Raw genomic sequence first — 12,909 nt, 5'->3', positions numbered from 1 at the left:
TTCCTTTGTACTAAGGGTATATAGAACGATCCTGAAGTAACAATGCTATAGTCATCTCATGCCATGAACGTTAGAACTTGTGCATTTCTGCAAAAGCAGGAGAGAGCAAGAGAACAGTGGATCAGATTATGGCACTGTTGCTCCTTCTGTGGGTTTTTTATGAGGTTTGTGTTGTTTTTTATTGTTATTAAGGTTTTCTGATGTGGTTTTGCGATTTAGTAGTGTTATTGTATTTGAATTATTTTTGACAAAAGTGCAGCTGTCCTGTTTGAGTAAAGAAGGTGCCTGCAAGATCCTACAGTGTGCAGCTCCTTGGCACATCACTATAGGTGGAAGGCACATCACTATGGGTGGATGTCAGAGATGAAGGCAATTCAGCTGTTTTCAGTGCTCAGAGGAAAGGTGAACAGCGATGGAGTGGCAATGGTTTGTATGAGGCTGCTCCCAGTTTCAGTGGGTGGCTGGCTTCACTAGCACAAGTTCAGCTTGGCACCCATCTGGAATTTCCACACAGTGATGAAAAGAGTTCTTCAGCCTGCAATGAAAGATGGCAAATAGGCAGCAATAGTGAGCAGAAGTCTGCCAGAGTGGCATCAGCCTCTCATGAGAGAAACCAGGAGTACCTGATGACACAGAGCCAGTGTTAGGTAGAAGAACTTGGGGAGAGGCAGACAAAATCCCTCTCTTTTGGAAGAGCTGAACACACAGTCTTAAGTGGATGGGGGTGAAGCTCCAGGGGCCTTGAGCAATGTATCCCAATTTAAGTGTGGGCAGTGGTGATGGTGATGACTACTCAGTTGCGGTTGATTCTCCCTGTCATGAATTCATAGAGCCCTGCAGCTTGGAGCAGGTGACCATGAGCTTGGATGAGGGGTGAAGGTCAGAGTGTTACACCACATGGTTTGACCTTGAAAGCCAACCTGTTGTGGCACCTTAGTGGAGCTGCCCCAAGCGAGAATCAACTTGCTTGTTCAGTGCTGGGAATCGGCAACCCCCCAAAAAACAGTATGGCAGCTCCTAGCCCCCCACAGTCTGTGTTTAAAGGGCATTGCAGGTCATGCAGTTTTACCTGCATGGGGCACTTTGAAATCATAAACACACTGCAGTAACTCAGGCAGCGCTTCAACTGTCCAGGCTGGCGTGCTGATGTGGAGCTGCTTATGCAACACATCCACTACTGAGCAGAAGCTGAAGAATTCACAAGCATTTCTGTAGTCCCTACATTCACATGCCTCAAACGACAGATGAAGGCAGTGGATGGTCTGGGTCCATTACCCACCACTGACACTGGGAACCACAACATAAGGGCAATGGTAGCTCAGTGGTTAAGGTACTTGACTTGTAATTGGAAGGTTGCTGGCTCAAGCCCCACCACTGTTGAGGCCCTCAGCAAGGCCCTTACCGCTCAAGTTGTACTCAACCATAATTGTAAGTTGCTTTGGGTAAAAGTGTCAGCTAAATGCAAGATTCTTGGCAATTTTAAAAGGTGAACCGAGTAGTACACACATTCCAGACCAGACCACTACTGCAGAAAGACTACTTAAGTATTTCATCTGTTGATTAATCTTTCCAGAAGAGTTGCACAGTAAACTTAGCAGAACTCTGATACCAAGCATTCTCAGAGTCAAAGTTACATTTATTTATATAGTGCTTTTTACAACAGTTGTTGTCACAAAGCAGCTTTACAAATGTTCAAGTCCAAGCACCCTATGAACAAGCCAAGGAAAAACTCCCTATAGCATTAGGAAGAAACCTTGAGAGGAACCAAGACTCAAAGGGGGGGCCATCCATCCTTCTCTGGCCAATGGTGGTGTGCCATAGGGTGGAGCTTATGACACATAGTGCTGGAAAAGTTTTTCAACACAGAACTGGTCTGATGCATGTAAATGAAAGTAACACAGGTTTTATTTTTAACAGGGGGATCTGGAATCGTAATAGCATGAAAAGAAAATGAGAAGGGTTAAAACCAGCACAAAAAGATTACCAAGCCGAAGGAACATCAAACAGGCAAAAGGGACAGGCAAAGTAAGAAAAACAGAATAGCAAAATACCCTGCAGACAAATCCAATAAAAGTAAGGCAAAGATGAAAACAATAGAGCAAAACAGGGTCAGAACAAATAAACAGGTATCAGAGAGACCTAACAATACCTCACAATGAGTGTGACAAACAGGCAGGTATAAATGAACAGAAATAATAGGCTACAGTATAGTCCAGCAATGAGGAACATGTGACTGAACAGTGATTGGTTGAGAGCTGATCCGGGCTGGGTTCATAATCCTGGGAGTTGTAGTAGAGTTGATTGTCACTGGGGATAGGAGTGACGTCCTGTGAGACAAGATCCAACAACATATGCAAGAAACCCTGCCAGATCTCTGCTATATCGTTCCTTACACCAGTTGTGCTTTGACACAGATCAGAGGAACATTGTGTGTTTTGGGGTGTACTATGAAGTAGCAGTGGAAACAAAGTGAGAGGTTAGCACACTCAGTTAGGCTTCAGAATTTGTCGATCTGTGATAGGAGTGTTTCTCATCTCAGTATTGACACATTGGGGCTGGATAAACTGTTGCTGACACCCCTTCCTGCAGCAACTCATCATAAGTTCTGTCAAATTTTCTGTGCAGCTCATCTGGTAAGTTGAATCACCAGAAGAAACACTCAAGCAGTCTTTCCACAGAAGTGGTCTGGGCTGGAATGTGCTTCTTCTATTCTTCCATTCTGAGTGATGGCAGGCTACTACAATAACATCACTGGTGCACTTCCTAGAAAATATGCCAAGTTGTAATCAGAAAGGATTTAAATTATGAATAGAGCAACTTCTGTTAAGGGCAAATCCATAATCATTTACACTAGGACAGTATGAGGTCGAAGAGCCAGTGTAGTCATACATAGAAAGTAAACTGAATACATCTTAAGCACTAGGACAGAGTTGGTTAAAATGTGCTATACAAACACACAAAGGCAGATGAACAGGAGAACAGGACAACTGATACTTAGAACAATGACCAACAAACAAGACTAGGAAAAAACCCAGAACTAAACAGGGTGAAGACAAGACAGTGAGAAACACCTGTAGACAGTACAGGGTGGAAAAAGAATAAAAACAAAACAAAACACCATTGTGTTGATTCTAAATTATCTTAGGGGTGCTGAGAAATATACTATATAAATGTAACTTCATTTATTTATTCATTCAAAACATACATGAAAGCTAGTTCCCATGGGAATTTTGATGCCAGAAGAGGGGAATCATATTGTCTACAAATTGACTAAAATTGTCTAAGAATTGTATACCTTTTGTTTTTGTTGATGTGTAATTTTGCACATGTGTTTATTGAAACTTACTTGCATTACAAACCTTCTCATGGAGTTTTAATAATGTTTTGGTGAATTAAAATAGGTCATGCTTTGGTGTACAAACAGTGCATTTTAATTGTTTAAAATAGAATTTAACCAAAGTAATGTTTTTCTTCTTTCTCTCAGCCTACACATTAATTATAAACTTAAATAATTTGCTTAACCACTCCCCTGAGGGTTCTACATGCAAAGAATATGTATACTATGTATGTAGAACAATCAGAGGACAAGGAACATCCTACTCAAGGAACATCCTACAATGTTTGTACAATTGAACTGTTGTTCTTTTTGTTTGTTTGTTTGTTTTTTGTCTATTTGAAATATTGTCTTACCAAAAAAAACAAATGTTTTATTGGTACTTTTTGTCAATGGTCTTATTTTAGAGTAATTCTGAATATGATGTATTAATATAATAAATATAATATTTTTGGGCTTACTGAGACATGCAATAAAAAAGACAAAAGAAATCATAACTTTCTTGCACTATTTCCAATGGACACTGTATGATACTGACAAAGAAAAGTTGCTTCAGGCAGCAAAACCATTTTAAAAACAAGTATATCAAAGACAGAAACAGAGTACCTCTTTTCCATTGCTTCTCATCCCCTAGGGGATTAGTCCAAGTGAGTTATGTCCCTCAAATCCCCCCCCTAAAATAATGGGTATATCCCACTATAACTAATCAGCGTTACCAGGGGTGTTCAAATAAGCACAGATTCTACACACTAAAAATAACATTCTTTGTTCATACACATAGCAAAATATATATATATATTTTATATATTATATATATATATATATATATATATATATATATATATATATATATATATATATATATATATACTCATTCTTATTATAAACCATTATAAATATCATAATAGTGCCTCTTACCTGTATCCCTTTCATTAATGATAATCAGAGTGCAATGGTCTATCTTCAAAGTTAGAACTATAGCCTCCACCACCAGACCATCCAGGGCCTTTTTAAGGTTTAAGATCATGTTCTGCGGCCTTTTTAAGGTTTAAGATCATGTTCTGTGGCCTTGCTGTCCTGTGGTTTTACAACAGCTGCAATGACCAAGAGAAATATTTTTAATCTACCTTTGATTAATCCTGACTACTACAGAATACAATCAAAGGGATATTGGAATAGCCACAAAATAGTGTACACACACTGACATCAGGGATGCCAAAGATATATTAGTGTGAAAACACATATTAGTATATTCTATAAGTTTTCACTGAACAGAATAAATAGTCCACCTACACCTATAGCTCCAGTGAAGCAAGAAACAAACAATATGACTGACATCATGTTGTTTTATTGTGGATTCCAACCACAATAAAGCTCTCGCTGATGACTGCGTAACAGGTTGGTTGTGCTGGTGACATGATCCACATATCATGTAAATAATACATATCACATACTTTTTGTTACAAAAGGCATTTATAGTAACTAAACCATAAAATCTGCACCATAGTAAAGGGCTTACAGAAATTATAATATTTAAGCAATAAAACATTTTCACAGTGTATGTGATATCCAACAAAACAATTCCAGTTCAAAAGAAATAAAATATGATTCACATAACCATCTGTGCATTTCTTTAACTGCGTACTTAGCATAGCATTTCCTGTATTTGGTATGGTTTCTATTATAACTGCATAGGATCTAGGAGATACATTCCAAAGAACACAAGCATCTCGACGCCATAGTTTACCAGTGTTTGATTCTATCATTTGATTTAAGCTCTTTTAGTTCATGTTAATGGTGTCCAGGACCTGAAACTAAGTGCCTGTGAATAATTACCAAAACAAAATCCCAAGCCATGCCACCCTCACGTCTTTCTCTAGGGAATGAGAGAACCCTGTCTGTCCCCACACAAGCACTCATACATTAAAGGGATAACATAGGTGTGACTATATAAAATTAGCAAAATGTATTTATCCAATTACACAGACTACAACTGACAGATCACAAACAAACTAGAAAATGAACCACATAAGCTGCATCCCTACAGTTTGCAAGTGCATACAGGTTCACTCCGATAATTTACACAATCCACTCAAATCCTAAATATCATATACACACATTCACAAGCTGGCACATTCATTAGCCCATAATGAATATTAAACTAACACAGTCTCTTAAAGCCCTGAGTATATAACTTGTGCTGCACTAGCTATATTAACAGCCACAGCACATTACAAAATAAATAAATAAATAAATAATAGAAAACTAACTACATCTGAACCTGACAAAAAACATAACTCATACAAGAAGTAAAGAAAAACAAAACCTGACCAATAATTTGAAGCAATAAATAAATAAACAAATAAGTGACCAATAACTAAACCAGCAAAAAACAAACAAACAGCACAGCTGATCATATTAACTGCAACTCACCTGGACTAATGCTCACCACCATTTTACTGGGACACTACTAATTATTAGATCCTAGAGCCCCACAGTTTCCATGACTACTGTCACTAGTATCCGCTGTGTCCTAAAGCCTGCTGTTATTAGCCTGACCTAATGAGTACAGGGTCATTCTCCCTACATTCACTTTTCATGTCTCCTCATCAACATTCCTATCTTGTTCATTTACACTTTGAGGAACCTTTGTCGTGTGGGTTTTAAGCTTGTTATTGAACAAAAGCTCTGTTGGTGTTCATATCAAAAGGGTGTTAATCTGTGGTTTACTAGTGCTAAATAAAGGTCAGTTTTTGAGTTATCCTTCTTAATGAGAAATTTCACTTTTTTCACTATTTTCAATGAGTCTGTTGCAGTGGAGATATAATGCACTAGAAGTCACACGATTAAACTCGCTGAACTTGGCAAAATTGCTGAATAGACATTCCATCATAATAATGTCCATTATTAGTCATGACTATGTCATGAGTACTATGGCATGCAAATGCAAATGCCTCCTTCAGAAGTGCTATTTCAGGAGAGTACAAGTAGCAAACTACAAGGAATTTTCCCCCTCAAATTTTACCCACTTTATGTTTTTAGAGTAGCAAGTTTATTTTGGTCAATTTGTACATCCACATATTAACTCTAACAAATCTCTCACAGTTTATGCATTTGACCCAATTGCACATACCCACTGTGAGGTAGCTTCCCCACTGTATGACTTCAGTTTCTCTTTGTTTTTAGACAGACAGACATTTGCAAAGTGGTTATTTTTGCTGCTCTTTGACATTCCTTTGCCAAAACCACTGGCATGTGGCCTCCACAGCGCAGTGCTGAATCTTCTTTTTGATTTACATGCTTTTACATGCTTTCCAGCACTGTGCCACTTTACTGCTGTGTTTGATGCTTCTATTTTTAGCACCAAAGCCTAGTTTTTTAATTCTGTACTGAGTTGCCTCGACTACCTGACAAACCTTTACTACTTTTTCAAGCATCAAACAAAGCAACTTTTCTCTTAATCCCTTGTCACACACATACACATCATTATTCAGTTGTATACCAGTGAGTTTTTTAAGGTCACCAACGTTACGTTAGACTTTTTAATTTCAAGGCTATTATAAACTCTACAGATTTTGACTCAATTGTCTAGTGCTGAAAATGTATCTTTCATACATCTTTTTTTTTTTTTCTGGAAATGCAAAAATGATTAGAATTTGTCTATTACTGGTCTATAGTTCTACCATCAGCTGCATGCTGTGGAAAACATCCAGGACATCACTTCCTGCCACTGTTAGAAAAATTATGACCTTTCGACTGTCCTATATTTCATCAGTCCCTATTGCATTCATACAAAGCATGAGTTGTTGTTTGAACCCTTTCCACTGTTCCTCAAAGTTCCCTGTCAACTTTAATTTGCTTGGTGGCTTTTCTAGCTGCTACACAAGATACTTGGTTAAGTATGGCCTAGCATGAGCAACAACTCAGCACTTTTCAACTTGCCTTTCGATGTCTTTTTGTTTACTTGCTAATCTGCATGTGAGCTTTTAGTTCATGAACTCCTGGTACCATTCTATAGTGGCAGCACTATGTTCATGCACAGTTAATTTACTAAGGGAAGTAGACTATGCCACCTTGGGAATTTCACCCAAGAAATTGAAAATGCCTCTAAAAGGCCTCAAGTTCATTAGACCAGTGGGCAAAAGACAGGAAATTATTTAAAAACAAAACAATTAAAAAAAAATTGAATTTTATGCCACAATTTTTTTTTTTTTTAATCAGGTAGCTATAGGAGTAAGATGAAAAATACATATAAAAAACCAGTCACATCAAGAGAAAACCAGCATTAAAGGTGCTGAATCTTAATATGGTAAACTTTATTGGGCTCATTTAACACTACAATCACTCACAAGCAGTACAAAATAACAAACACCAACATATCTCAGCTACTTCCAATTATCACCACAGCAGCAAGTGGAACAAATTGGGTAGTGCTTTGAGCAGTTATATCCAGTTCATGTAGTGGAGTCAACACATTCTTCATAATAAGAACTCAAGGAACTGTGAGTGATAAATATACCCTCACTTGAAGCAGGAACAGCTATGGTTACATCATAAAGTCTATCCCTATAAAAATATAAATGGTTTACAGTCTTAAAAAACCAAAAGATAAAATCATGAGGTAAATGTGCAAGCACATAATATCTGAGGTGAGAGCTGAGCCAATACATCAGGTTAGAAACTTCAGTCTTATCAGCTGGTGAGGCAGACACTGAGGGAAATATCCTGAGGACATGTGGTCAACATTGTTAAATGAATATTCCAACCCATGTAGTTCTCTGAAGAAAAAAAAAGCAAAGCCAACTGGTAGCGCTAGAGGTGGAGGCCAACACAATCCAGCAGTCCTCATCATTGTCAGCCTTTGAGCCTCAGTGTCATTCAGGGTTTGGTGACCTTCCTTGCCATGGCCTGCCACACAGGGAAGGCCTCTACCCATCTAGAGACAAGCATGAGTACCCATTGGAAAACTTTGTCTTTGGGCAATTGAATAAAGTCCATCTGAAGGTGAGTGAATGGGCCATGAGGGCAAGCGGCGTGACCAATGGGACTCACTTGGGCTTAGATTTGAGGCAGGGAATACAGTGTCTGACTCACTCCCATACCTCAGTTCCACACCTCAGTTTGGATATCAGGGTATACACATGAAGACTTGAGTATAGCATGTCTTCTGCTCTCCATGGTGGGCCATGGTATAATACATATTGATCAGGCTGCGGAGAGGATGGAGGGTGGAAAAATGCGAAGGTGCACTCCATCTTGACGTGGGATTTCCCACACACCCTCACTTGACAGGACTGGGGACAGTTACTTGACCTGCAGCTTGTCAGAAAGGACATCATTGGAAAGGGCAAAAGGATGAACGGCAGGAGAGACAGCAGAAAAAGGGAAAAAGCAGCAGTCTGAATGGCAGTCAGTCAGTTTGTTATACTGGGCTTCAGGCATAGTAAAGTTGCTGGGACCAGTGGCCCTGCAGATAGCCAGGGAAGAGAGTGAGGAAGGTAAGGGGAGGAAACCATCCACCAAGTTGGTGTGTGCATTGAGGTTGCCTGAGGTAGAGAGGTAGCTGCAGTGGTGTCACAAAAGGCCATAGGAGGCATATGCTGTATAAATGGTAAAGAAAGAGGTTGGGGATTAAGAATACTGTTGTATTGCAGCACATAGAGGGTATAGTTCCACCACTTGGAACTCACCATTGGGGAGGGACCTAAGAGTCGCAACAGAACCATCAGAAAGGATGACAACCCAGCCAGCATGACACATGCCAGAGTTCATGAAGGAGCTGCCATCAACAAAGAGTCATGCAGAATCAGGCAGGAGTGTCTCAGTAAGGCTGTGGCCTTTCTCTGCATTGAAGCAGTCAAACGGCTTTCTCTCAGTCAACAGTAATGTAAGGCATTGTTAACAGTTAGAACAGCTAGGTAGTGCATGCTCTGTTTCTCATGTTCCCTTGCTGTGACGTAGCTTCCATAAATTGACTACCGTTTTATTTCTTGAAGGTGAGTCATGCTGATTTAGTCCTTGTAAATAATTAATACTAATCCTTGGAAAACATTAAACATCCAGCAATGTCTCACACAGATTAGACATGTAGTAAACCCTAAGTCATTTGTTTGGTGGGACTTAATAATTCTTTTCTGTTTACTCTTGTGATCCAATAGCTTTAAGTTGCTAGCTAATCTGAATACGCCTTTTGAGGCTGTATTCATGTACTTTATTCATTCCCTTAAAAGGCTGTTTTCATACTTTATTTCTTTGAAAATGTTACTTGGGGAAATGGATAAAGGTTAGGATATGCCCCAAGCTGTGTGTTCTGTGTTTTATGTGCACTGTGTAGTACAAGCAAAATGGAATGTAAAATAAAAGGGATAATAATAATAATAATTGTACTAGCTGTAATTTGTTTTATCAGCAGCTTTAAGAAACTGAGCTTGTTTGAATTCACTACTGTTTCATTTCTTGAAGCAACCATTGCCTGTCAAGGGGCTGAGAGAGAGAGAGAGAAGCTGGCTAGTAAAACGGCGCCACCAGCTAATGCACCACAAATTTACATTCCCTGGTTTCTCTTATTCCATCCAACATAACACAGCTTCGCTAGGGAGCTGCAGGGGAAGAAAGGGTTACAATAACGTGACCGTAAATCTGTTTTCCATAGCACACTGACAAAACAAATTAGCATACTAGTTCACCTGAGTACATCCACATTTAAATCAAAGTTTATCTTCATGTTCACTAGGCTCATGAGGATACAACTTAATAATAGCCAAGACATTTTCATTAAACTGGCTTACATAAGGTCAATCAATTAAGTTATAACAGGCAGAATCACACACTACATTAAAAAATTTCCAACCTCAAATTTATTTATTACCTTTATTAAAAATGAAAAAGGACTGGCCCCTTTGATTAACATCTTAAAGCTAATTAAGTAACCTCTAAGTAACCTTTAAGCGGTAATAAAATGCCAGCAATCAACCTGTTTTTAGTCTTCACCCCCATTGCAGGTCTTGCATCTTGGGAATGGTGTGGCCTGAAACAAAAACTGCACCAAAAAACTTCACTCCATATGGAGCAAAAGAAAACAAAATAAAACAAAATAAAAGAACCTGGGTAGCGCTGCAGTACCTTAGACCAGGCACCAGTCTTGGGCCCTTCTCTGTCTTGGTATTGCTGATCAATGCTCCGCCTGACGTCACTCTGGTCATGTATTGTTTCTCCTTGCAAATGCTAAGTTACTTCCAGTCATGTCAACTAAATTGCCCACCTCACACATGGAAAGAGTTTCTTGCTTGCGTCATACTTGTTGAAGAAACCAAACGAGCTCTGATCACAAGAGTTGTAGTGTCCACTTCAGGTCTGCTATATATTGGATTTTAGTCTTACATGGAAGCAGTTCCTCAATCCTCCTCCAAGGGACCCACAGCCAAGCACACTTTAATGTGCAGTGATATAGGTTCAAGAAGGGGACTGAGAAACACTGTATTAGAGATACATGTCAGCTGTTACAAACAGGACAGGAGAAAGCATGCAGAGTGCATCACTACATGAATATACTAGAGCACAATTCACATAGTCTGTGGACAGGATCCAATATGTTTCGTATGGGAGAACTGCAAGTAACAAGTAAATGTAAAGCTTGGACTGACTGCTATCAATCTCAATCGACAGCTACAGTAATAGAAATAATTTATTATATAGTGCTTTGCATTTGTTTAATGGCTGATATCTTTATGAAGTATTTAAATTATACTTAAAAACACAAAAAACTGAGTATAAACGAGTTCAGTCACTTTATGCTAATTGTTCTAGAATGTACACTCATGACTTTAATTTGTCTAATTTTTCACATGCAGTCAGGAATAAACTGCAGAAAGCCACTCATTCATGATATGCTTATGTTGGGTAACATGACTGTGGAAAGGGAGTGACTAAATAGTCTGCACTATTCAGCCCAGCATCATATACTACACGTAGCCAAGAGGTAAGCATCAATTTTCCACTTTTTGAATTATTTTTTTTTCCCCCAATATATTACAATATTGCTTTTCAATTTATAATGACATAACTGTTCCTAATGTGCTGAAATACTCTTCAATTGATGTATGTCTTGTATGACTTATAGTTGACTTCATTACCTAAACATTTCAGGTCTGAAGACAATGGCATGTTTTGTGGTTATGTTACCCCTTCTCTTGGCACTAGTGAAAGCCCAGGTACCTCACTGGGGGCCATGTACTGAACCTGCCACTCAGCCAGCATTCAACCTGAAACAGGTAGCATTTTTACTTCAGCTACCACACTTATTTTAATGTCATAACTATCCAACATTGTACTGTTGTATATATACACACATTTGTGCAGTTCATGGGGAGGTGGTTTGAGATTGCCAAATTACCTGCCCGGTTTGAGAAAGGAAGATGTATTGAGAGCAACTTTACCTTAAAGGTTGATGGAACAGCTCAGGTGGTGAGCTCTGAAATTCTGTGAGTGCTCCTGTTATTCTAACTAGCAAAATGTTGATAAAATGTTCAATAATGCTGCTGAATTACACTGGACAATGTCTTAAATATTAATGAAGATTGCCAACCTTTAATAGCATTTGCATAAAATGTATTACTGTTAACCAGTTTCCATTTTACTTTTCATTGATTCAGAAAAGGTGAACTAAGGAAAATTGGAGGGACTGTTATTGCTGAAGAGCCAAAGAATCCAGCTAAACTTGGCATCATCTTTTCACACGGTGAGAAATGTCACATTCTGAACTTTAGACAGAAGTGTCTTGCTGACATGTAATTTCATTACTTTAATTGCGACTAGTTTGAAGCACTAGCGATAGCAATCCCAATACCCTGCATGTAACAGTGGATCTATAGATGGTCCAACCTGCAGATGTGGTTGTCAACACTTTACATCTACTTGTTACTTGCAGTTCTCCCATACGCAACATACTGGATCCTGTCCACAGACTATGTGAATTCTGCTCTCGTGTATTCATGTATTGATGTCCTGCGGCTGTTTCATGTCGACTTTGCCTGGATTCTGAGCCGTACCCGCTCTCTGCCTGCGTCTGCCATCACCCAAGCAAGAGAGGTTTTTACCAGTAACAACATTGACGTCAGCCACATGGTCCTCAGCAGTCAGCAGGGTTGTGACAAAGACATGGACATTAACCCAAAGGCCATTAAGCCCAAGGCCACCACGATGTTCCTGTGAAGCGTTTGGTCTAGTACAACGAACGATTCCAATCTGAAAACACCGCAACAAAGCCTGCTAGAAGAACCAGCAATGCTAAAGGACAGCTGAGAAGTACAGCATGTGTTCATTATCTAGGTTTACCTGTTAAAGTGATCACTCTGAAATTACTGCAGTACAATTACAAAAGCCAGCCATTTTTGGCTTTGCAGCACTGAATCATAATGAATATGCACTAAACATTAAAAATGATCTTTGTATCACAATGCATCATGATTTGACTTCCATATTCTTCTGGATATTTTCACAAAACAGCCTTAGCTAGAACTTGGCTTTGTAGCCTTTTTTTTTTTTTTTTTTTTTTTTTAAATCGAAGTGCCCCTGTG

General features: G+C 39.0%; 1 protein-coding gene across 1 annotated transcript; it reads left to right on the top strand.

The window, feature by feature from the left end:
- Positions 1-10,746: 10,746 nt before the first annotated feature.
- On the top strand, positions 10,747-12,544 carry apoda.1 (apolipoprotein Da, duplicate 1). Its single transcript, XM_027014973.3, has 4 exons — positions 10,747-11,604; positions 11,693-11,814; positions 11,986-12,071; positions 12,261-12,544. The coding sequence occupies exons 1-4, from the start codon at positions 11,491-11,493 to the stop codon at positions 12,542-12,544; spliced, it is 606 nt and encodes a 201-aa protein (XP_026870774.2). The 5' UTR covers positions 10,747-11,490.
- The last annotated feature ends 365 nt before the right edge of the window (positions 12,545-12,909 follow it).

This window comes from Electrophorus electricus, chromosome 13 (assembly GCF_041902795.1).
Source record: "Electrophorus electricus isolate QZ-2024a chromosome 13, ASM4190279v1, whole genome shotgun sequence".
Lineage (NCBI taxonomy): Eukaryota > Metazoa > Chordata > Actinopteri > Gymnotiformes > Gymnotidae > Electrophorus > Electrophorus electricus.
The sequence above is the reverse complement of the archived record's forward strand: the minus strand, read 5'-3'. Positions and strand labels throughout refer to the sequence as shown.

Coding starts and splice junctions, on each gene's coding strand:
- apoda.1 (XM_027014973.3), top strand. CDS start 11,491: ATGGCATGTTTTGTGGTTATGTTACCCCTTCTCTTGGCACTAGTGAAA. Junction 11,605..11,692: donor CAGCATTCAACCTGAAACAG/GTAGCATTTTTA, acceptor ACATTTGTGCAG/TTCATGGGGAGGTGGTTTGA. Junction 11,815..11,985: donor GTGGTGAGCTCTGAAATTCT/GTGAGTGCTCCT, acceptor TCATTGATTCAG/AAAAGGTGAACTAAGGAAAA.